This window comes from Erpetoichthys calabaricus, chromosome 14 (assembly GCF_900747795.2).
Source record: "Erpetoichthys calabaricus chromosome 14, fErpCal1.3, whole genome shotgun sequence".
NCBI classification, from domain to species: Eukaryota; Metazoa; Chordata; class Cladistia; order Polypteriformes; family Polypteridae; genus Erpetoichthys; species Erpetoichthys calabaricus.
In genome coordinates, this window is record NC_041407.2 from 74,521,169 (window position 1) to 74,544,397 (window position 23,229).

The 23,229-nt window shown below is 39.2% G+C and overlaps 1 protein-coding gene across 3 annotated transcripts in view; it reads right to left on the minus strand.

The window, feature by feature from the left end:
- Positions 1–17,658, minus strand: part of map7d1a (MAP7 domain containing 1a) — a 207,984-nt gene extending 190,326 nt beyond the window's left edge. For 2 of the 3 annotated variants that reach the window (XM_028819941.2, XM_028819940.2), the window contains exon 1: positions 17,269–17,658. In XM_028819941.2, coding sequence (XP_028675774.1) covers positions 17,269–17,314 — 46 coding nt within the window. In that variant the 5' untranslated portion in view covers positions 17,315–17,658. The remainder of the gene's footprint in view (positions 1–17,268) is intronic. The other variant, XM_028819943.2, reaches the window with a different exon arrangement.
- Between the last annotated feature and the right edge of the window lie 5,571 nt (positions 17,659–23,229).

Sequence of the window (23,229 nt, forward strand, 5' to 3'; positions counted from 1 at the left end):
ATTAGAATGCAACAACAAAGTTGGAATGGGACTTACTGCAGACGTACTTAAATGTCCTAACTTCACACAACAAGTGGATGACGTTTAGTCTCACATCTTTTTTTCCCTTTCACATATTGCATGTTAATAGCCTTTGAGTCTGAACATCAAGACTTCAAATCCCGCAACTGATTCACTTTGAATGTCTCCTTTCACCCGCAGGCCTCTTCCAACCTACCAATCAATGTTAGCTACTCCATATTCCAACAGTTCAAATTCCTTTTTTAATTCCTTCCAAATAGTCACTGAAATAAGTGCATCAGTTTCTGTATTTTGTGCAGATCTTAACTTGCTGACTCATATACTTATTTCTGAAGACAGCATAACTAAATAGTTACTTCCATAAGCAGGCAGTGTAACCCAGGTCAAGTATGAAAGAAGCAGCAGCACTCTTTTTCTTTATTATGGAGGCCACTTCCTTCTTTTACTCTTAGTGCCTGAAGTCACAGCTGGACAGGAGTATCCAAGTGAGTCCACTTTCACAAATAATGAACTGGTGCTAAGGAGGTGGAACAGAAGGGGACCTCCCACTTTTACAGCCTTCACTTGGATAACAAGGAGCGGGAGGTGTGTCAGTGTCTTCAGATTAAACAGAGGCCAGGAATGAACCTCATTCTAGAAATCCAGCATCCTTGCTTATGAATCAAAATGAAGCAGCCTTCACTACACATTCACTCCAGGCCATACTGGCCACTCATCTACTTAGTATTGAAGAAGGCTGTTTCTCTGATTTTAAATAATCTTTAACCCTTTATGAAAGTCTCCGGTAATTAATCTGGCAAGAGTCTGCTTATAAGTCAGGACAAAAGGAATGACATCAACCTAAAACACGGGAAAGACAACAAACTGAAGCTGTGTTGGCTCAACAGTCTATACAATGGAAAAAGGAAATGAAGAAAATTTTCAATATTTGGACATTTTAAAGACCACAGTACATTGCATTTTAAACTTTGTTAAGTGACCCTGCGCATGATTATGACTTTACGTATATGGACGGAGGGATTACTGCAAGACAATATATAAAAGCAGCAAAACATATGGAAAACAATTATCATTTTAAGACTTGGAAAGATATGAAAAATGAAATTGCAAGAAAAGAAGAAGAATGAGCAGACATTTCTATATTGGGAATCTATAAATAACTGCCCTGCAGTTTACCTCTTCTTTACACTAAAACCCCAAGACGAAGTAAGTGGGACCATTCAGACTGTTTGTCTGAGGAGAAATTTACATCATATCCTCCGTCACTAAATATCTAAGATGTCACGGCTGCCTCTCTAGTGCCCATGGATCCTGGCCAAAGAGAACTAAAAAAAAAAAAAAAAACACTCCATACACTCAAGAGAACCTGGCGACTAAGGACACTACATGGCATCTTTGGCTAAAACTACACAAACCCTTTGTCTAAAACATTCTTATAACAGATATTTTTAATTTAATGCCACTACTTTGAGGCAAAATTATGTTATACAGTGGTACCTTGAGATACGAATGCCCCAACGTATGAGTTTTTTGAGATACGAGGCATCACTAGTTTGATATTTTGCCTTGAGTTACGAGCTAAAATTCGAAATACGAGCCATCAAAGAACTTTTCGCCGCACATTCCGAGGAACTGATGTCGGAGGAGTTGACAGAACTACAGACGCGGCAACATATGGAGATTCTGCAGGAGATCGGTATCGTGGAGGAGGTTGTCTCTTAAAGTGAAGTAAAGGAAGTGTTTGCAATGTAGGAAAAAGTTTTGAACTTCAAAGAAAAGAAACACCCTGAAAAAGTTACAACTGTTCGTGCAGCGGCGCTATTTAATGACATTTGCCTAACGCTTGACTTTATTGAAAAGAAACACCAGTTGCAACTGATCGTGCAGCGGCGCTATTTAATGACACTTGCCTAACTCATTTCAGAAACATTCTAAAGGGGAGGACTAAACAAAGATACCTTGGACAGGTTTCTATTGAAACACCTTGAGTATGAAAGTGATGAAAGTGTGGCAAAAAAGAAAAAAAACTAATGAAGAAGAAAATTAAGTTAAGCAAAAGTGAAATGAAAGAAAAAAAATTACAAAACGCTAATCGGCTTCGCCAACATCTGTTTATTTCTTTAGATTCTCTTTTATGTATTAGGTTTTATTTTGTTTGTATACAATATTTGCTCATTATAAATACATTTATCTTATGTTGAAAACATTTAACAAAAAATTGGGGTGTTTTTTTGGGGGATGGCACGAATTAATCTCATTTCAATTAATTTCAATGGGGAAAATTGATTTGAGATACAAGCATTTTGACTTGCGAGCTCAGTCATGGAATGAATTAAACTCGTATCTCAAGGTATCACTGTATTTTAAAAGTGTTTTTTAGGTTAAGAGAACATCATGAATAAAAGAGAAATGACTCACAAGTGTGGATAACGTAAAGTTAAACATATCCTTATAGTAAACATTGCTCCGTGACACATAATTCCAATTTATTCAATTAAAATTCTAGTCACTATACCCAATACTACAATGAAAAGCAATGGTTGCTGGTTCTCAAATACTGCCAAAGGTGTATTGCTTACAGGACAATCTAAGCAAAACATATCAGTCCTTAAGCCAACACCTAACGTACAAAAGTTTAAGTAACAAGTTAAAAGGTACCTTGGTGTCCCAGGGAATATCATACACTGGCAAAGAAATGCACAACACAAGAACTTTAACAAACTCAAATTGTATTTCTCAAATGCAAGCAACAAGAGTCAACAGATAGAAGGGGAAGGTTTCAACATTTAGAAAGGTTGAGAACCCCCTTAAACACCAACACATTTCTTGCTTTGTTAAACACTGTTTTGAAGCTGTAAATGAAGCTTTTTCCCTGCAGTATTCTAAGACAAGACATGACAAATGCAAACAGCAAATTACCAGTGATGCTTTTTTGCTATGTGAAGCACAAAACAAACACTCTAAAGTTCAGCTCTCTGCCCAGGAATAAAAGGTTTTTGACAGCCAAAGAGGTCATTCTGTGATGGTTCACGTGGCACTCTCCATAACCCTCATGGTTATTTTAGAAGCAGCCTGTAATTTAAAACCTGCTAACGTTTCTTACATTTCATACAGGAGGAGCAGAGGAGCCAAGAATGATCACACGATGCCATAAATGAACAGTAAAAGTGTGAGATTTATTCATAATGTTTATAATGTGATACATACAGTCCGTCCACTAAAAAGGCCATTGTCCTTAATCCACTTTACATCCGCTAGTCACATGGACTATTTTTTTAAGGTAAAGTGAACATGATACTGTGGAATATACGTCAATCACTTTCAAATTATGAAAATACAGCATGGATGCAAGGTAACTGCCCAGGAACTGTCTGAGACCACATTATTCCTACTTTTGTATGCACAAAACAGAAGCTTCTAAATGAAAACTGATTGAAACTCACTTGAAACTTTTTGGGCATTTATGTGCTTGTTCCTATCAATGGGACTGCCATAAATCGAAATACACCTGTATTAAAGGCATGTGAGTACATGCTATAGTAAATGACTAAAAGTGTAAGAAACCTAAGGACAAAAACAGATCTTTCATCTCAGAATATCACAAAAATTCTTCCTCGCACCATTTGGTAGCCAGCTTGGTACAACAGATTTAGGTTCTGGGGAGAAAAACGTTTTATTTTGTTTATCAATGTATATTCAACTGAAGAATATACAGAACAGAGGTTGGTAAATATTGCTGACCTAACTAAAAATCACTGCACTGCTTTGCATGCGATAACGTACAATGAAGTATGAAGTGAGATATAAGAAAATAAATTGAATATTACTGAAAAAACAAAATGGCCTGGGCTGAATTCCAGACAGCTTACTGCCCAAGTTGAGTTTTCTTGTTCTCCCCCGTCTGCATGGGTTTTTCCCCAAATACTCTATTTATCCTCTCTTATCCCAAAGGTTTACTGGGCAGGTTATTGGGCTACTCTAGTTGAAAAAAGCGACTGTCAATGTGAGAGTATGGCTTGCAATTGATGGACACTCCATCCAGGGTTGTTTGCAGTCCTGCTCCCCAGTGCTGCCAAGATAGGCTCTCACGTACTTTGCCTCAGAACAATAATTGCATTAAGAATGGATGGATGGATGGCCCATGGTTAGCTCTTCTTCCTCACACATGCAAGGCATTGCCTACAGGTACTGCAATTTTCATTCACAATTCAAAGATATGTACATTAGACTGATTAACTGTTCTAAAGTAGCTTAGTGTGGTGTATCATCCAAGTTAAACTCCTGCCTTATGCCCACTGTTGCCTGGATTGGCTACAGATCCCACCACTCCTGAGGTTTTCTTAACGATTCATCTTCTGAACCTTTGAGACGACTGGTTAAACACTGTACTATTGTGCTAATCTTACCTCACATTTGACCATTTTCACTAATCTGACGATCACCCCTTTAGATGAATTTCCCATAAGGGAATATCAAATATGGCTTTTGCCTTGGTTGAATGGATGGTCAACAAAGTTTGTTCATTTGATTTGATATATCAGCTTGCTACCAGTCAGGCTAGCATGGAACTGAAGAATATCAAATGACAGTAATTGGTGTCAGACAGGAATAAACCTTGCATGCAACAGTGATCCTTCAAAGGGCTCACTCACATATTCATGAACACATTTATTCAGTAAGCCAGTCCCCAGTTAGCTTTATAGGACACGTTAGTATAGTGGAATGAACCTAGAGGAAACAAACATGAGCATGGGGATCATCAGAACTCAGCCTGCAATCAGACTGTGGTCTAAACACTGTGCCACCTATCTTTATATTACTATCACACAGGGTGAAGAATCAAACTGATTGTATACTGATACCCAAAAAACAGCAAATACAGAGAAGAACAAAACAGTACCCAAGTAAGGTCAGGTGTGGGATTTGGTAAGGTAAGAACTAGAAATGCAACTCCAGAAGACCAACACTTAACAGGATTTTTTTTTTAATATATAGTTAAGCAAGCCTTATATTGAATTTGAATATTTCAGATAAAAAAGCTTCAGGGATAGAAACTGGGAGTAGGTTCCAGCAAACAGGTTCCACCAAGTGCAGGTGACATTAGGATTAACAAGAGGGCCAACTTCCAGAGAGTGTTGCCCTAGGGAGTTCCATATAAAAAGATGTTTTAATTTAGCCTATAAGCTCTCCTCAAGGCTTTATTGCCTATTATTGTAAGTCATAAATTAAATGGCAGATGCAACAGACCTGTTATAAGAATGAAACTAACTCAGTGCTAAAAGTACCTGAACAAAGCAAGCCAAAATAAGACCCGACATCTCCTATGAACTACTGTATACTTGTTGTTTCTAATACTGGACCTAAGGTCTATCTAAAAATGAACAAATAAAGAAGGCAGGGTGCTAACAAGAACAATTGATTAGGATGAACATGGGCCTTTTTAATTCAGTGATAAGGTGACACTCACAATGGAAGAGAGGCAAGAAAGTTTCTTTCATATCCTTATTAGCAGCAGATGTGTTCACACATGGATGACCCTGGTCTCCTTGACCATGCCTCGGAATTAGTGGCAGCCAAAAATGAGTGCAGCATGCCTTAAACTGAATTTGATTTTTAATTAATTTAAGCAGCTTCAAAATAGCTTAGAACACTGCACATAAACAGATTCCAGAGATCCCCAAGTACTTTTTACTTTAGCAATATGAAATATTTAGGCAATTCAATTTCTGAAGCAGCTTATAAACTCTAGTTTTGCTGGGGGCAAGAGCTCATTCTGGCATCACTGAGTTAAAAAAGCAGTGGAAATCCCTGGACAGGGGACAATTCCATAAGAGGAAAAACTTGCATGAGTGTCCACTCTCAGTCAAACAACAGTCCCCAATTAACCTAACAGGCATATATTTGGAATATGGGCAATAAAAGAGCAGAGTACAAGAAGATACATGGAGAAACTGTAGGACAGAATTGGAGTCCCTCTCAGACTCCATTCAAAGCTGTGTCCCATCACCACTCTTCTTTGTGGCTTTCATGGACAGGATACCAATGTGCAGTCAAAGATATGAGGGTGTTCATTTGGGGAGGCTAAGTGTAACATTGTTGCTTTATGTAGATGATGTTGTCCTCTTAGCCTCAACTGACTGTTGAGTGTGAAGTGACTAGGATGAGGATTAGTACCTCCAAGTCTGAAGTCATAGTATTCTCCTGGAAGAGAGTGGACTGCTCTCTCCAGGTTAGAAAGGAATAGCTGTACTTAGTGGAGGAGCAGAAGAATTTTTACATCTTTCCCAAAGTGGTGGAAAAAAGAAACGAGAGATTGACAAGTGGATTGGAGCAGCGGCAGCTGATCCACGGGTGATGATCCAGACCATGGTGGTGAAACGGGAACTAGGTCTAAAGACAAAACACTGAGTTTACCAGTCAAACTACATCCCTGTCCTCTTCTATGGTCATGGGCTATGGGTAATGACGAAAACAATGAGATTACAAGTACAAGTGGTAAAAATTAGGTTTCTTTGTAGGGTGGCTGGGCTGACATTCCATGATAGGGCAAGAAGCTCAGTGATTCAGTAGAGCCACAGATCAGAAAGGGGGCAGTTGAGGTGGTTTGGGCATGTTGTAAGAATATCCCCTGGTCTGGTCCCCCTAGAGCTGCTCCAGGCACATCCCACTAGGTAAAGAGTTTGTGGAAAACCCAGAAGATGCTGGAAGGATTATATTTCTTGGCTGGCTTGGAAACATCTGGGGATTCCCCAGGAAGAACTGGAATTTGTACCTTGGGAGGGAGAAATCTGGGCTGATCTGCTAGGCCTGCTGTTGTTTCAACCACTACAAGTGGTTGACAAGATGAGTTGAGGATCTGAATCCAGGACATTGCACCCAGTAACCACAGCACCATGTATTAAATGAAGCTTAACTGAAATAAATAAAACACATCTTCATAAATGAGCTACTTGATAGTTGTTAAAAGATGAAGTAGGTAAAAACAACTGTAAACATAAATAAATAAAGACAAATGGCAGCCCCATAAACCTACTGCCATCCCCAAACAGTACGGTGACCTCTCCACAGCCTGCCATTATCTGAACAGATAATTTAAACTCTACCTGCTGTCTGGGTAACGTGTAGTTGATAACAGTCAGCTTTTGTCCATCCAGCTGATGTAACACCTCCAGCTCTGTCATTTATCTTAAGTGTCACTAAGAGATAAAGTTCCTACTCACAAGTCTGATGACAGTTATTCACTGCTAACATGTTCCTTTTTTTACAATTTGAAAAAGGTCTGTTTAAAAATAATAACACTGATTGTAAACATTCTCTTTGATTTCCAAATGCAAAATCCACTGTAGTCAGTGCATTTTGCAATATAGGGTGATTCAAAAAGACTCACCCGATTTCAAAGTGCCATATTTTTACAACTGTGAGGCACCTAGGAACCAATCACATACCAGCTGAAAGAGGGGGTCATAGAGTTTCTGATTGTCACCGGAAGATGGCACCCTCCAGTCTGCAGGAAGTTCAAGCATTTCTTAACAACAAATTCTCTCATGCCTGGATTGGCTGCAAAGCAGCCCACAATTTGGCACTCTACTACTGGCCACAAGATTACCAGATCTCACATCATGTGATTTTTCTTTGTTGGGGTACATTAAGGATTCTATTTATGTGCCACCACTCCCAACAACACTGGATGATCTCCGAAATCGCATTGAAAGAGCTGTGAGTACAGTGACACCCGACATGCTCAATCGAGTATGGGATGGATTTGGCTATAGCATTGATGTTGTTCATAGAGCTGGAGGAGGTCATATTGAGCACTTGTAAAATTACATAATAAACTTTATGCTCACATAAACCATTTACAATATACTGCATTGTTTTGTAATGATTTACAAGTGAGCTAAATAGTTTTGAAATCGGATTAATCTTTTTGATCACCCTGTACTTTAGCCTGGTTCTCTCTACCTGGCATACCCATTGTTGCTGCAAAACTAAGATCCGCGCCTGTCTTGCCAAATTTTCAGATCAAAGACACACTACAAACTATTTGAACTAAACCGTCTTCCTTCTCACCGTCAGACAGTTACTGAGTTTCGAAAGGTGATGGCTATACAATCCCCTCTGATCACAATTATGTTTAGGGCTGCAATGATTAGTCAATATAATCGATGACGTCGACTACAAAAAATCGTTGATGCAGATTTTTAATTGTCAACGCGTCATTAATAGAACCTTCAATAGAGGCTCCAGTCACAAAGAACCACATTGGTTTTTGTAACTGCAATGCACTACATGAACGTCTGGGGCATTATCGTTTGTAATTGTTTGTCAAGACTGCACACAGTCCTACCAACGAAGAAAGAACATCTGAGGAGAAGAAGAATGAAGAGGAAAATAAACATGGTTGCAATGGCAAGTCGGATAGAGGAGAGGAGAGGAGATGGAAAAAAATTGAGACAGAAACTTTCTGAAGTGTGGAAGCACTTCACCAAAAAAGAAAAAAAGGTTGAATACAGATTATGCAAAGCGGAGCTTTCTTTTCACGGCAGCACCACCGCGATGCATGAGCATCTGAAACGCAAGCATCCTGGAGCTGTGATGCCGCCGTCTCTTGAGAATTTATGCTGGCGCTGTTAGTTAGTTAGTTAGTTAGGGTCAGATTAGGAGGGGAGGGAGAGTGTGAACAAGACTGAGAAAATAACAGTAAAAAAAGCTAATTTTTACAAGTAATAAATTTACACCTGATCTGTTCATTTTCAAATAATATTGCATTAGTGCGATGATGTTTTCTGATTGGTACTATTCAGGTCATACAATGATTTCTTCAAAATGTCACATATATTTATTTGTCTCTTTCTTTTTTTTCCCCCCAGTGCTGCGCGCTGACACCAGAAGGCGAGAGCTTATTCAGTGCTAGCAAGAGCACGCAGGTGGCCAGTTGCTTGTGCTATAACAAGCTTAACCTGGCGGCGATCAAAGCACATGTACTGTGCAAGGCATGTATGGGGTCCACTGAGAAAAGAAGGGCATTCATGGCTCACCTTGCAGAGGAACATTCTTTCCTTTGCATGTCCTGGAGTCCTGTGCAGACTGGGCAAGGTTGGGCAAAAAAAAAAAAAAAAACACGTTCACTGATTACAACCAAAAGAAGGTACGCGAATGTTTTCCCGAAATGTACTATAAGGTCATAAAATGAATAATTCCAAATATCATATATACCTATGTCTCAGTTTTTTTGTCAGTGTGGCTTTGACATAATGGGCCACAAGGTGCATAGTAATTCAGCATAAGCAGGAACACTCAATAAAACTGAATAAAAAAATCAAGTGACAATGAGATACGAATAAGGCGTTTTTTGTGTCAGCTTTTACCCATCCAGATCAGAGAATTTCCAGTTTGATTGTCTCAAAACACCTCTCACATCTACAGTTATTCCCAGTTTCAGATAAAAAGTAGCAGCATCAGATCACTGGGAGGCAGTAGTATGTATCGTGATCGTGACTGAGAGAATAAAAGTGGAAAAAAAAAAAAAAAACGGTAACTTGTACAAGTACTATACATTTACAGTGGCTGTTACAGATGCAAAGCAAATGTATGTGTTTACTGTATAATATTAACAATAAGACCAACTCACTACTCAAAATGGTAAATACACAAGGCAGTCGGGATCGAACCGGGGGACTCTTGATTATAAGTCAGCAATTCCTACCACTGCTCCACAGAAGCTATTGTATCATCCTTGAACCTTTTGTGAAAATGTTTATTTGATTTTTGCACTTCAGGCTTTACACATTATATAGTTTATGTCTACATTTTGTCATTTAGTACTAAAATATGAAAAACGTTTCTGTTTTAACAATGTATTTTTTGGTTAAGTTAAATGCACTTTTTTTGTTTAAAGACTACATGCACTTTAGTTTGTATTGTTTAATGTATTTCTTTTTTATTGTGATGGTTACACTAATAAAAAAAACATCTGATTATTTTCAAATTCATATGTTTCACTGGTTGTTATTTTAATTTGATTATTATTAATTTTAATTGTGCTAATGCAGAGACATCAGGGTGACATTCACAGGTGGACAGACGTGAGCAGATGAGGTAAGACATGCACTGGAGCCCAGAGCAGGATGTGCAACCACAGGTCACAGGCTTCAAAATAGTAAGGCACAAAATAATGGTGACTAATCAACTAATCGAAAAAACACTGAACGATTAGTCGACTACCGAAATAATCATTAGTTGCAGCCCTAATTATGTTTGACGCTAATTTTTGCCAGAGAACCCTAGGAACAACCTGCTCAAATGATGTTCATTTTATCTATTAACTTCCCTTGGACAGAGACAGAATCCATTTCCAAAAACTTATGTCAAACCTATCTATAGTAAATGTGTAGGTTTCATACTAATAAAGAACAGTCAAAACTAAACTAGTATTATAGCAAAGATGAAAAATATGGTGGAGAAAATAGTCGTGAGATGCCTGTAGAAATGTCTTATGGGCATTCCACTATACCGGTCAAATGCTGGTTACTGGAAATCAACACAAAATAATTTTGTGGAAATGTCTGTCTTCTGAAAACATGATAATGAGAGAGGAAAAAAGTAAACTGTCAGAGTGTGATGTGGTAACAAAGAAACTGGAGATCGCAAGTAGAAGATAAACATTATGTTTTGTAGGACCCAGCCGTAGAATGGCCAGTAAGGGAGAGGAAGCTAGTTGGCCGAGGTCTCCAAGACTCTGACTGCTTCTGCCTTGTCCGACACCTTTTCTATAATCTGTCCGTGGTTCTACAATTACCTTAAGGACAGATGTTGTTTTTCATTTATGTTAATTAGTTTCTACTTTGTTTTTGGTATATTTTGACAACTTTGTATCCTTATATATGATAATTCTGTCTTTAATGAGTGATATGCTTTGAAGAACAAAACATTTTGTACTCTTGTATTGTATTTCCGAGGTGGCAATGATAGATTGGCCATCTAGCTCTGTGAAGGGGATTACTTGTATTCTGTTTTGTGTATTGTATTTACCCAATTTTTTGACACCCATTGCATGCCCAACCTACTTGGAAGGGGGTTTCTCTTTAAATTGCCCTTCCAAAGATTTCCTGTCTTCTTACACAGACAAGGCTGGGGGGCTGTCCAAAAATAAGACCTGTTAAAGCCCATCAAGGAAAATCATTGTGTGATATTTAGATATACAAAAAGAAATGGCTTCTTCCCATATCACAAGATATGTGTGCTATATCGATGCTCAACTCTATACAGGCCTTGCACAGTTGAATACACCTTGGCATGCCCTGACATCCTTGCCAGGTTTCATTTTCCTTTGTGTCTGATGCTGTAGAGATGGGCTCAACCTAGCAGTGACTTGTATTTGATTGAGAAGATTAAGAAAACAGAAGCATATACTGTATATACTGAAAGAGCTTTTAAAGAGTATGTATCCCAGCACACTTTGACCCCATTCAAGTAGATCTGTTAGTATAAAACAAACTCAGGCGACTACTACAGGAGAGGAAAGCTTTAAAATTAGAGATGTTTGGTCTCCATGATCCCCAATGTGTTTTTTCCTCTGCCATTAGTGGTTAGATTCTGTCCATTATTTACTAAATTAAAAGATGCATGGTTTTCAGAACAAATGCACTAAACTTTTTATTGGTCAAACATTTTAGACACCTCCAGCAATATTCTACAACCATTTGCACTGTCACTTGCCATCTTTGCTTCACAGCTTGCAAGGTTTGTTTATTTGTGATTACTCCTTGAATATACAGTATATACTGTATATATGGTATACTTTGCTTATATAAGTGTGGATTCTCCACACATCCAAAAGACATTCAAGTTATGTACCTGGTAACTGCTTATTTGCGCAATATGGGTAACTAAGAGAATGGTCGTTAATCTGTGGCCTATGAGTGGAAAAAAGCCCAGTCCAAGGCTGGTTTGTGTCTTGGGTCCTATGCCCAGGCCAAAAGCAACCAGGCTAAGTGGAATAAAGGTTTGCAAATATACACAGAATACTGAATATCTATGTAGAGTGTGTGTGAATGTTCTGTACAATGTCCATCACAGGTGGTTGTAACAATGTATATCGACACACAGTATACTATTTTCATAAATTAAATAACTGAAATATTATTGTCAGGCAACATAGTTGATAGGAAATTAAATATGCAAGGATATATAAATTTCAATTATATTATACTGTAAAAATTTACATGTATTGTTAATACACTGTACAGCTGTGAAGAATAGTAGCTAGCTTCCTAATCTCAGCAACCTAAGTTGCACAGTTTTTCCAGCAAACAGCTTTGCTGATTAGCACAAGGTCTCAAGATGGACTCCAGGAAGCAAGTGACCTACCAGGTACACTGTCAACAGGATACATACATACATACATGCAACTGAATATTTACTGCATACATAAAATATATCTGTGTTTTATCCATATTGAGGCATTAGTACATGCATGGTGGTTAACACTGCTGCCTCAAAATGCCTTCAGAATCAACAGTTCAAATTGCAAAACAGGCACTGCCAATGTGGAGACTGCCCAGTCTCTTAGTGTCTGTGTGGGTTTCAATGTGTATTCTTGTTTCCGCCTACATATGAATTTGAATTTGAAGTTTGATAAAGGAGAGATTACCTTTCATGTTGTATGCATACATACATGTATATACATACACACACATATATACATTCATACATATATACATACACACACACATATATATAAAATATGTACTGTAAAATCACATCCATCCATCCATTATCCAACCCGCTATATACACATACTGTATATGTACATACATACATGCATAAACACACACACACACATTTTATATATATATATATATATATATATTCAAATCACACACATGTATTTTATATGCACATGCAGTATACATACTGTAGATCTGTCTATCCCTATATATATCTGTATAACTCTCTCACATATATACATACATACATATATAATAAGAATGTATATATACACGTATGTATATATACACATGCAAAGCTTTCATACGTATGCAGTTGTGCTTTCATACTTTAGCAGTTGCTGAGTAGCCAGGTTTTCTTTGCCAGGACCAGACTTCCGATTTGCACCACAAGAGTAGACAAACAACCGTCTTAGCCATTCAGGCCAAAGGAGGGCTGTCTGCAGAAGATATTAACCAGGATTCCAACTCCAAGAGTTTCTCTTTTTTGCAGCAGACTACTGTAGGTTTATTTGAACCCAGCTTCAGTCACACATTTTGCTCAAACACACACACACACACCTCCACTGCCTGTGATAAAATCTGTGTGTGTAACTTGTAGTACAAGCACAGTCAACACAGAAAGTCCAGGCATACACCAAACTGAGGTGTATGAACAGTTCACATTAGGAGTACACCAGGAGTACACCAGCGTCAAATGATGGTATTTTGTCCACACATAGGAGTACAGATCTGTGAATGTGTGGTTGTATGAACTGGCAAAATGCGTCATCTTTTGTCAAAATCTATCAATTGAAAAATTTCTTGAAATTTTTTCAACCCAGACCATCAGGCTCTTACATTTTTCAATTATTTCAAACCACATAGTTGACATCTGTTTTTGAAGACATTTCACACAGTGTTTATTACAAAAAGGACCACAAAAAATGCAACTCAACTGAATGACTGGTTCCCCATGCCTTCCAGCGTGAAAAAAAAACTGCCAAATCTTTTAACAGTGGGCTTCCATAAATATTTGAAACTGCATCCCCAGGCAAGTCTGTGGTTAAAAGCTTGTCCCATTCCTGAGAAACCCAAATGCGATTGAAATTTCAATAGATTAAAAGCTTCAAATTTCTGTTAACACGTCAACAATGATAAAAGTAATGTGGTGAAAACATTAACAGTATTGAAAAATGAGCACCAAGGCTTCCATTTTAACAACAATTTCAGTTAAATGTACAAATAAACAGCATTGTCCCTTATTCTGCACAGCTAAACTCATGAATGCCCTAAATAAGCAAATTCATGTGCAGCATTTAATAGCATGCAAGTAGCTGGAAATTCACTGGGGATAAACATGTGTTCTTCAGCAGAATTTAAACCAAAAAGTTGATTAAATAAATAACCAACAACAGTACCAAACTTTTTTAGACATTCACAGACAGACAGGATGCCAGCAGCAAATCCAGGCCTCTCCCAGCTAAACAGCTGTTTCAAGTCCATCCAGCTATGTGTTTCTCCAAGCCAGGGTGTGTGTCTGCTGTCTGCCAAAACACCCAAAGCAGGCTCCGGTGGTGCAGACGAATGCTCTGCTTAGGTCATGCCACAAAAACCTGGGCTCCTATATCATCTGTTTTTAATGCCTTCATGTATTTTTTTTATACTTTATTTGATCTACACATCAATATATCATCTTTTAGAACAATCACCATAACTAAGCAAAATGATACAAGGGATAACACAGAATCTTGGCATTACAGAATAAATTATGGAAGGGAAACACCACCTCAAAATATGTCTCATGCCACATAATCGGTAAGCCATGGGACCTGAAAGTGGGTGTGCTGACGGTGCCACACATCTTCGTCACACAGTGTCCACCATTGGAACATTCATGTGAAACAGCTCTGACCTCTTCAATAGTACTGAGGGGACAGTAGGTCACTTTAAGGAAGGGCTGTAAACACAGCCATTCTTCCACCTTTGCTATAACCAGCTTATTTCTTACAGGTTTGGCAACTCTGAACTGGCATGTGTGCAAGTGTGCCCTCTATTGATTGCCATCCCACCCTAGGCTGGCTGCTGCCCAAACAGGCACTGGCTTCATACTACTATAAAATATAATTACCTTTAATAAAAACTAAAAACAAAAGCAAGTTGAGAAACTGGAATGAGCATGTAGTTGCGAGTTTAAACTCATCCAAGCCATGTAAAATTCAATGAATGCCATGACACCAGTGGTTTGCCCTTTCCAGATACGTCAAATTCTCAATGTAATGTGGTCCTTCACCTTCATCTTTAACTGGATTTATACAACCTCTTGTAGTGGGTGCCATGGTGCTATAAGCGACCCCAGATAAAAAAATAAATCTTTTTGAAAATAACTGCAGAAATAATGACACTTGAATCTAAAAAATATAAAATAATCTATTTAGTATATATCATGCAAAAGATGCTTAAAGATCTGTAGCTCCTGCATAACTGTTTTAAGATTTGCTTATCATTGAACTTTACAGTTCATGCCATGCTTGCTTAACCCTATCAGTATTGACCAGGGGTGGGCAGGGTTGGTCCTGGAGGGCCGCAAAGGCTGCAGGTTTTTGTTCCAACCCAGTTTCTTAATGAGAAGTCAATTTTTGCTGAAGTGACGTTTTGATGCCTCATTTTAGTGGTCTCGCTTGCTAAGGTTCTCGCCACTTAACTGCTTATTTGAGTCTTAAACAGCTGCATTCACTGTTTTTAACTGATCCTTGTTAGCAAAGAGATGCAAAGACAAAGGAGCCAGCAGTTCTCCATCCAACTTGTTTCCATTTACACCTGAGTGGATTCATCATGCACTATTTGGTAAATAAAACATTTGAGAAAAAGATGTGACAGACTGAAAATGATCTGTTTTGTGCTTCAAATCATTTGGCTGATAACCTTCAAAAATTAAAAAATCTATGATCTAATAACTCAATATTGGAGACTAGCAAGCCATAAAATTAAATAAAGTCTGAGACTGGCAAGGATTGGTTTCTTATTAAGTAATTGGATTGGAAAGAAAACCTGCCGCCACTGCGGCCCTCCAGGAACGACATTGCCCACCCCGGTACAGACCATAATGCATGGAAAACTAAAGTGACCATGACCTCCACAAAGCATGAGCAAACGGAAATGCCAGTGCCAGTCTGTGGAATGAAATGGGGTTTTAATAAATAAATAAGTAGGTCATGGGTTATTCAGAAAGGCTTTAAGTACCAATGGAAAATTGGCTCTATCCCCAAAACGTATCAGATGCCAACTTGAGTGATGCTGCTGGTACTGATATGCACCTAGGACACGGAGAACTGGGATCTGTGGGAAGATGACCTTCAAGTGAATGAGAGAGGGCACAATGAGCCAAAGCGACTGGCACACACAAATGTGAGCCAGGCCGGTTTCGTTTCCAAAGCTGACTCTTCGTTTTTTTCCCCCTTGATATGAGGGAGCTACAGCGCTAATAATTACCAGAGATCACACAATGCATCTTTGCCCCCTATAGCGCCTTACATCGTAGCCATCACCAGCGTGACAAATGAATGGTGCAGTATAAGATTCTAGCATCTAGCAGAGCTGTTGAAAACAGACAGCTAACTTCAACACAATGTGCCGGGCGAAAGGGTCATCTAATAATAGCTAAGAAATCACACACCAAGGAAATCGAAACGAGGGAATACTCAAGTTTGTACTTTACGAAACTGAAATGGAAAGAAAACCTGCGGATACCGAGATCGGGAGCTCGATTTGGCCGAAGACACCACTTGTTTTGTCCATCGACACGGGAATAACTGATCATTTGCAAGGCCCTCGTTCTAGAAGCAGCTAGGGCTGTAAATCTTTTCTGCATCAAAGCACGAAGCTTTCAAAATGGTTCTGATGAGCAGTACGCTTGGAAAGGATGTTGATTTCTTTTCACCCCCTCACAACTCGTGCCTTCTGTAATTAAAACGCACCACTCAAGCACAGCTGCATTTTTGTTTCCATTTTATTTTTCTTTACGCCAGGCTGCACTGAGAACGTGTGCAATCTGCACAGTCTATGCAAACACTAGTCGCATTCCACTAATGTGCGATCGATTTAAAATCAACCCATGGTCTCGATCAATTATACCATACCATTTCCATAAAATGGAAAAAAAATATCTGGAGATCAATAGCGGGTGCCGATCGTGTAAACAATATAAATACAATAGTGAGCTCTGTTCTAAAACTCATCTCGTGATTGTTTATAGCCACACCATTGTCTATATTTTTTTCTCTTTTTTCAAACGGTATTCTAAACCCACATCCGCCGCTCACACACCCGAACTGTAATTATAGCACCGGCACCACCCCATTTCATCCCATGACCAACTTCTCCACGAGTTGCATGTTTCCCTCTTTTAAGGCGCCACCTGCGTCCCAGCTAAAACCCCAACGGATATAATCGGGAAAACTAACATTTTCAGCCGCCTATAATTTAGGGGAATCACCTTGGATCATTAAACACAGCGCTGCGAACGGAAAAGTGCACTTACCGGAGCCGGCCGGCGGAGATTGCTCTTCTCCATCCTTGCTATCCATGATTCAGTCAGTCGCGCGCTTCCCTATCGATCAGATGCAATTTCATTCCTCCCTCGAGTCCCCCAAACGCTCTTTCATTCAGATCTGAGGTACAATTCAGTGATTTCCTGTAATAATAGCAAGCGGGCAGTGCGCTTCCAAATACTAGCGACTCTTTGAAAATTCAAACAATTTCAATATACTATTTAATAGGAATAGGCTTCGTTCATATAATGAAATATGTTGTTCCCCTTTGCAAAAAATAATCCAAAGTCCAACAAAACTTTGTCTGGGAAATAACCAGTCACTGGGAGGGAAAAAGGAATGCCTTCTTTCAGCAACCGCACAACAGCTGATGGATCTGCTATTGTACGGACTGTCCCTGCCTGGCCTCCCGTGAGGAAGGTGCCACTTAGCGGGGGGATGTAAGCTTTCAAACTCATATGTAAGATAGCAAAGGAAGACTCTTACAGTGAATTAATTAAATATATTAAATATAGTATGTAGTTTTAAATATATAACATTCCATTTTCTTTATCGAAGCAGGCGTATGTGTTTAATTAAACGAATAAAAGGCCATACACCCCCGCAATCTCACCTCTTCTTTCTTAAGGGTTGACGATTCCAGCAAGAATCCCAACATGTCCAGACTATCTGGGGAAAGTTGAATTCTTTTGGCTGGAAGCACAGATGGTGACTCATTTAGAGAAAAAAATCACGACAGGCTCCCCGTAACTCACATGCACGTATCTTTACGTAGCACTTGCTACTTTAAATCAAACTCTGTTCACTAAGAGCCGATCAATTTTTTTTCTTTTGGCCTCTCTATTTAAATACTAATGTGTTGATTAGCGGCATACCACACCATATATACGTCGGACCATTATTACATAGGAATAAATAAAAAATACAATGCATCATACAATTCATAATCTGTTGCAATTGTTCGATTACTTCATTACAGGTTGGCTAGTCTGTATTATAAGGTCGCATCCGAAACCACCGTTGCTGCAAACTAACGCTAGTGGCCGCTGCTGCAAGCAACAAATCAGCACATTCTTTGGTACACTTGCGCCCCGTCCAGGATTGATTCCGGCTTTGCGCCATATGATCCTCAATAGAATAGGCACTAACATTCGCGAGAGAGATATACAAAAATGTAATAATTGCAAACGATGGATGGTTGGAATCTCATTTTGGTCACAGTGATTATGGCTTTTACCTTAGTGTTAGGGTCGTCTGACCTCAATTCCGGGAGTTTGCGTGTTCTTTCCGTGTCTACGTACAGTTACCATCCACCGCCTACAGACATGTTAATTGGCATCTCTACATTTTCTCTGTTTGTTTAATCAGGATGTGGAATTTGAGATCTTCGATCAATGGCTTGCTCAATGGTCCGAGACTGGCGCATAAAAGAAGTGGTGATGCGACCTTTTCCTTTTACGCTCATTAAATTTGGCATAATTTATAGATAGAGAGGTCAGGCTAGTACATTTGAAAATTTCATTTAAAAAACTGTTAGAATTACACTGTTTGTGTGTAATTTAACACCTCCCGAAAGATCATAATGAATACTATATGATCACTTATTTTAAGCTTTGCTTTTATTACTAGTGGAAAGTGTGCCTATTTTCATAGAATACAAGTGTTAGACATTCCTAAATATTTATATGTATTTTTTTTCTAGTTACTGATAACTTTTCTTGTCTGTTCTAATTCCAGAGTCCTCTGATGGCAGTCTGTACTATTACCACCATAGTGCGATGATCATATTCAGATATTAATGTTTTTTTGGTTTGTTTGTATTATTTGTATGAATGTTTTTGTACCCAGTTGGGTTTTTCAAGTTTAAAGATTCCATTTATGGTGCTACTATCTGCATGTGGTCTTTGGGACAAAAAACAACCTGAAGACACCCTAGCAGTTTTACTATATTTGTGAACTTGGAGAAGAGTTAGCTAACTCGTTAGAATTACCAAGGGAAGAGACGTGGACCTATCTGTGCTTGCTGGCCCACTGGCTTTCGTAAGAAGACACTGGCAATGCCATATCTTAGGCATACCGCTGGTAAAAGAGTCCTATTAATCCTTGTCTTGAGAAAACCCCTCCAGATAGACAATGTTTTTAGTGAAAACTTCAAGCCTTGTCCTCTGTTGCTGAGGTGTTTCACCTGCATGTTGTTGAGCCACAGCAATTGCTTTGTTTTGATGTTGTGTCTCTTCATCTGTGTCATCTGTGTCGTTGTTGCACAATGGCGTTTACTGCACACAGGTCTTACGTAGTGAGAAGTGAGGTGCATGCAAACGCTGAAAAAATGTAAAAGCGCATGTATGCGCCATCTAGTGGCTGTGGTTGAGCGTGAGCAGAGCAGACTGCTCCACACACACACACACAGGTATTTCGTTTATATATGTTGTGATGGATGGCCGGCCAAATATTCCAGCCCACACCTCCAGGCCTCCAAATGGAGCCCTCCCAGCAGCATGGAGGTTCCCCGAATTCCTGCAGGGCCTTATGGACCTTGTAGTTTTTATAAACAGCCCTGCCTGATACCATGGGGACCACCAGGAGCCGCTGTAGGGAGGTTTGGGGGGTGCTACGTGCCCTATAACCTGGAAGTACGTCCTAGTCACATGAACAGTACAAACGACGTGCTTCTGGGTTGAAGAAAAGGAGCTTTTATCCAACCCGGAAGTGTTCACAGTCACATGGACAGAGAGAGAGAAACGCTTCCGGGTCACGGACTATATAAAGGACTGAGAGAGACCAGAACACTGAGCTGAGCTGGGAGGAAGGGTGGCTAAGTGTCTGGGAGAGGAGGATTGGGAATAAGAGTTGTATTATTATTACTGAGTATTGTATGAGTAGTGTGGAGTGGAGGGTGCTTGGTGCACAATATTATCTATATATATAAAATCCCTATGTGCGTCCAGGTGTCCGTGTGTGGGTGTCTTCTGATTAAGTGCGCATGCGTGGGGCACGGTGCGACGCACGATATTACTGTCAGAGAAAGTTAAAGGTGTTTTACAGAAATACAAACCAGCATTACTGCGAGAGGAAATTAAAGGTACACAATACAGTGACGCATATTACAGCCACATACAAGCCAGTATTACTGTCAGAGGAGATTAAAGGCATATTACCGACGCGCACGCCTGTATTACCGCCAGAGAAAATTAAAGGTATATTACGGACGTACAAGCCAGCGGACGTGCAAGACGGTTTCCTTCAATAAGGGCGCGCACAGGCATCCTTCAATAAGGGCGCGCACAAAAAGGCGAGCCTCAAAAGGGCGACCTCAATTGGGCGCAGCGAATAAAGGCGCGCGTAAATAAAGATCTGCACCTTTGTTGTTCTTCACATATTATAGAGCCATTTGAACTAAATTATCTACGAACGCCTTTATTCGCCGCGCTCAATTGAGGTTGCCCTTTTGAAGCTCGCCTTTTTGTGCGCGCCCTTATTGAATAGAGCCGTACAAGACAGTATTACTGTCACAGAAAATTAAAGACACACAATACACGGCGACAGCCCACGAAGAACAGTCAGCTCAGCAAGTAAACATCAACAAAAGAAAGGCTGAAAGAAAGAAAAATACGACCAACAAAAAGAATGAGGTCAAAGTCCTTTGCCATTTAATATAGACTGTTCCTACTAATGTTTATGCACTACTGTTCTAGCGCCCGTTATTGTAACAGGCTAAATGACTAGTTATAAAATAAATAAGTATTGCACTTTTACCTGGTGTTTGGCGTGGTACCTGAGGGTTCCAGAGGTCAATAGCGACCTCTACTGCTACAATGTCTAGTTTTGTCTTGAATTCAAGTATATGGAGTTTTGTAATTTTATTTTATACTGTTTCTAATGCCTTTAGGTTTTAGTACTGAGCACCACCATTTTGTGTACTCGTCATTAGGACATGTCTTCAAGTTTCCTGATGGAATTCTTTGGAGGTTGTGACCTTGACATTACAGCACAGCAGATTAAAAGCTCGACAATTAACTTGGTTTCCTAATTTAAGAGTGTGGATAACAGAAACCTTTGTGAACTAATTTCCTTTCTTAAAATATCTTTCTGGTATTGAATCCCTGGTCTGTACTTTTGGCTTTTTTTATAAATGTTCTGGTTTAGACATTTTCAACTCTTACTTTGTTTCTTGACTATGTCTCAATTTCTGGTCAATTAATTACTTTATTTATTATTCAAGAATGAATGGATAACTGTTACTCATTTAGCACTTTAAGGCTTTAACCAAGGTCATTTAGAATATCAGAGTACCATGTAATGACTGATATACTGTATTTATGTTTTATTGTTAGAGCAGAGACATGGTAAGTGACAAACTCAGATTTACAAGGTTAGCAGAAGTACAAAATCTGATCTACTAGCCCTGCAGTATAAAGCCCACTTTACTCACCACTTTGACACCCTGCTATTTTTATGCCGTTTCTAATGTCCTTTTATTTTTGTACTGGGAACCAGCATTTTGTGTTTTTGTCATTAGGACACTCTTCCAGTTTCTAAAGGGCATCCTCTGAGGTTGTAATGCTTCAACAACACAGGTTAAGAAGTTGGCAATTAAACTCTGTGCACAAATTTGGGTTTTTAAAAATGTCTCCCTGGTTTTGAATTCTTAAGCTGAATTTTTGACTTCAATTTTTTACTGAACAACTCTGGTGCTAACATTTTTAACTCTTGCTTTGTTTCTTGGTTATGTCTCATCTTCTGGTCAATTTAGTTTTTCCTGCTAGTCCTTGCTAGTATAACACCTCACAGGACTCTGTAGCTACCTTTCAGTGGTTGAAGTGGAAAAAAAAACGGGTAGTACTTTTTGTTGTTCCAGATGAGGTTCTGTCGAAACAATTACAGATAGTGGTGGAGGAAGATGGTGTCCCTTGGAGGTCTGAAAAGTGCTCTGATATACACAACTAATTTCAGAAAGTGGGGGAATGGGGATTCTCCTTGAAAATGCAAAAGCTTGGTTGAAATTACAGATTGTTCTTCTAAATACAGGTTCATTGTGTGGCGGTACGTACACAAGAAATGCTGGAACTCATAAGGGAAAAGTGGGCCGGTGTCAGAATGGGATTCCATTAAGTACCAGCCCACTACATTCACTGCCACCTTTAACACTGGAAACATTGAAGGATACCCCCAATATGATGATACCTGCAGTGGTAAATCTTCAAAGACATTCACTAAGTGTTGATAATAATGAATAACTTTGGAAAATACAGGTACTGTAAAAACTGTTATGAAGATTTATTTTCTCCAGTATTCATGCCAGCTAGAAATTTTGTTTTCTTCTCCTCCTTAGCCATCTGATCACAGCATCTTATGTATAAATGTGGAAGTGTGTGTGTCTGTCTGTCTGGCCGTGAAGTGAGAGGTGGAGTCTGGGTAAGGGCTCCACCTCCGAGGATGCACAAGTGAGGCCAACACATTTGCAAAATGAAAAATGAAAACTCCGAAGAAGGAGTCACTCGCTTACCTGCTAATACAGAAGTGAGGCGAGCACATTGGCAAAACGGTAACCCTTTTACTTTTCCTCCCGCTGCTAATACACAAGTCATGCGAACACATCAGCAAAACGAAACCTCCGAGGAGAGACACACCCAGAGTAGTTCCTTTCAATTACCTGAAAACTCTACATTTCAAATTTTTTTCTGATGATTTCAATAGTTTCTTGGACTCCGTACTGTTTACAGCACAGGCTTACATAGTTAGTATGTTATAAGATTGAATTTTTACTTTTACCAATTTAACCATCTGAGATTTATAGACTTGTCCATCTTAATTCAGTGGCAATTTAATTTCCATTTGCCTTCTTTAGATGTGCCTATCCCTCCCTCTGCCAACTGCTTCCTCTTGTTTTAAAATGTCCGCCATTGTACCTAAAAATAATAAAGTGACTTGCTTAAATGATTGGTGCTGTG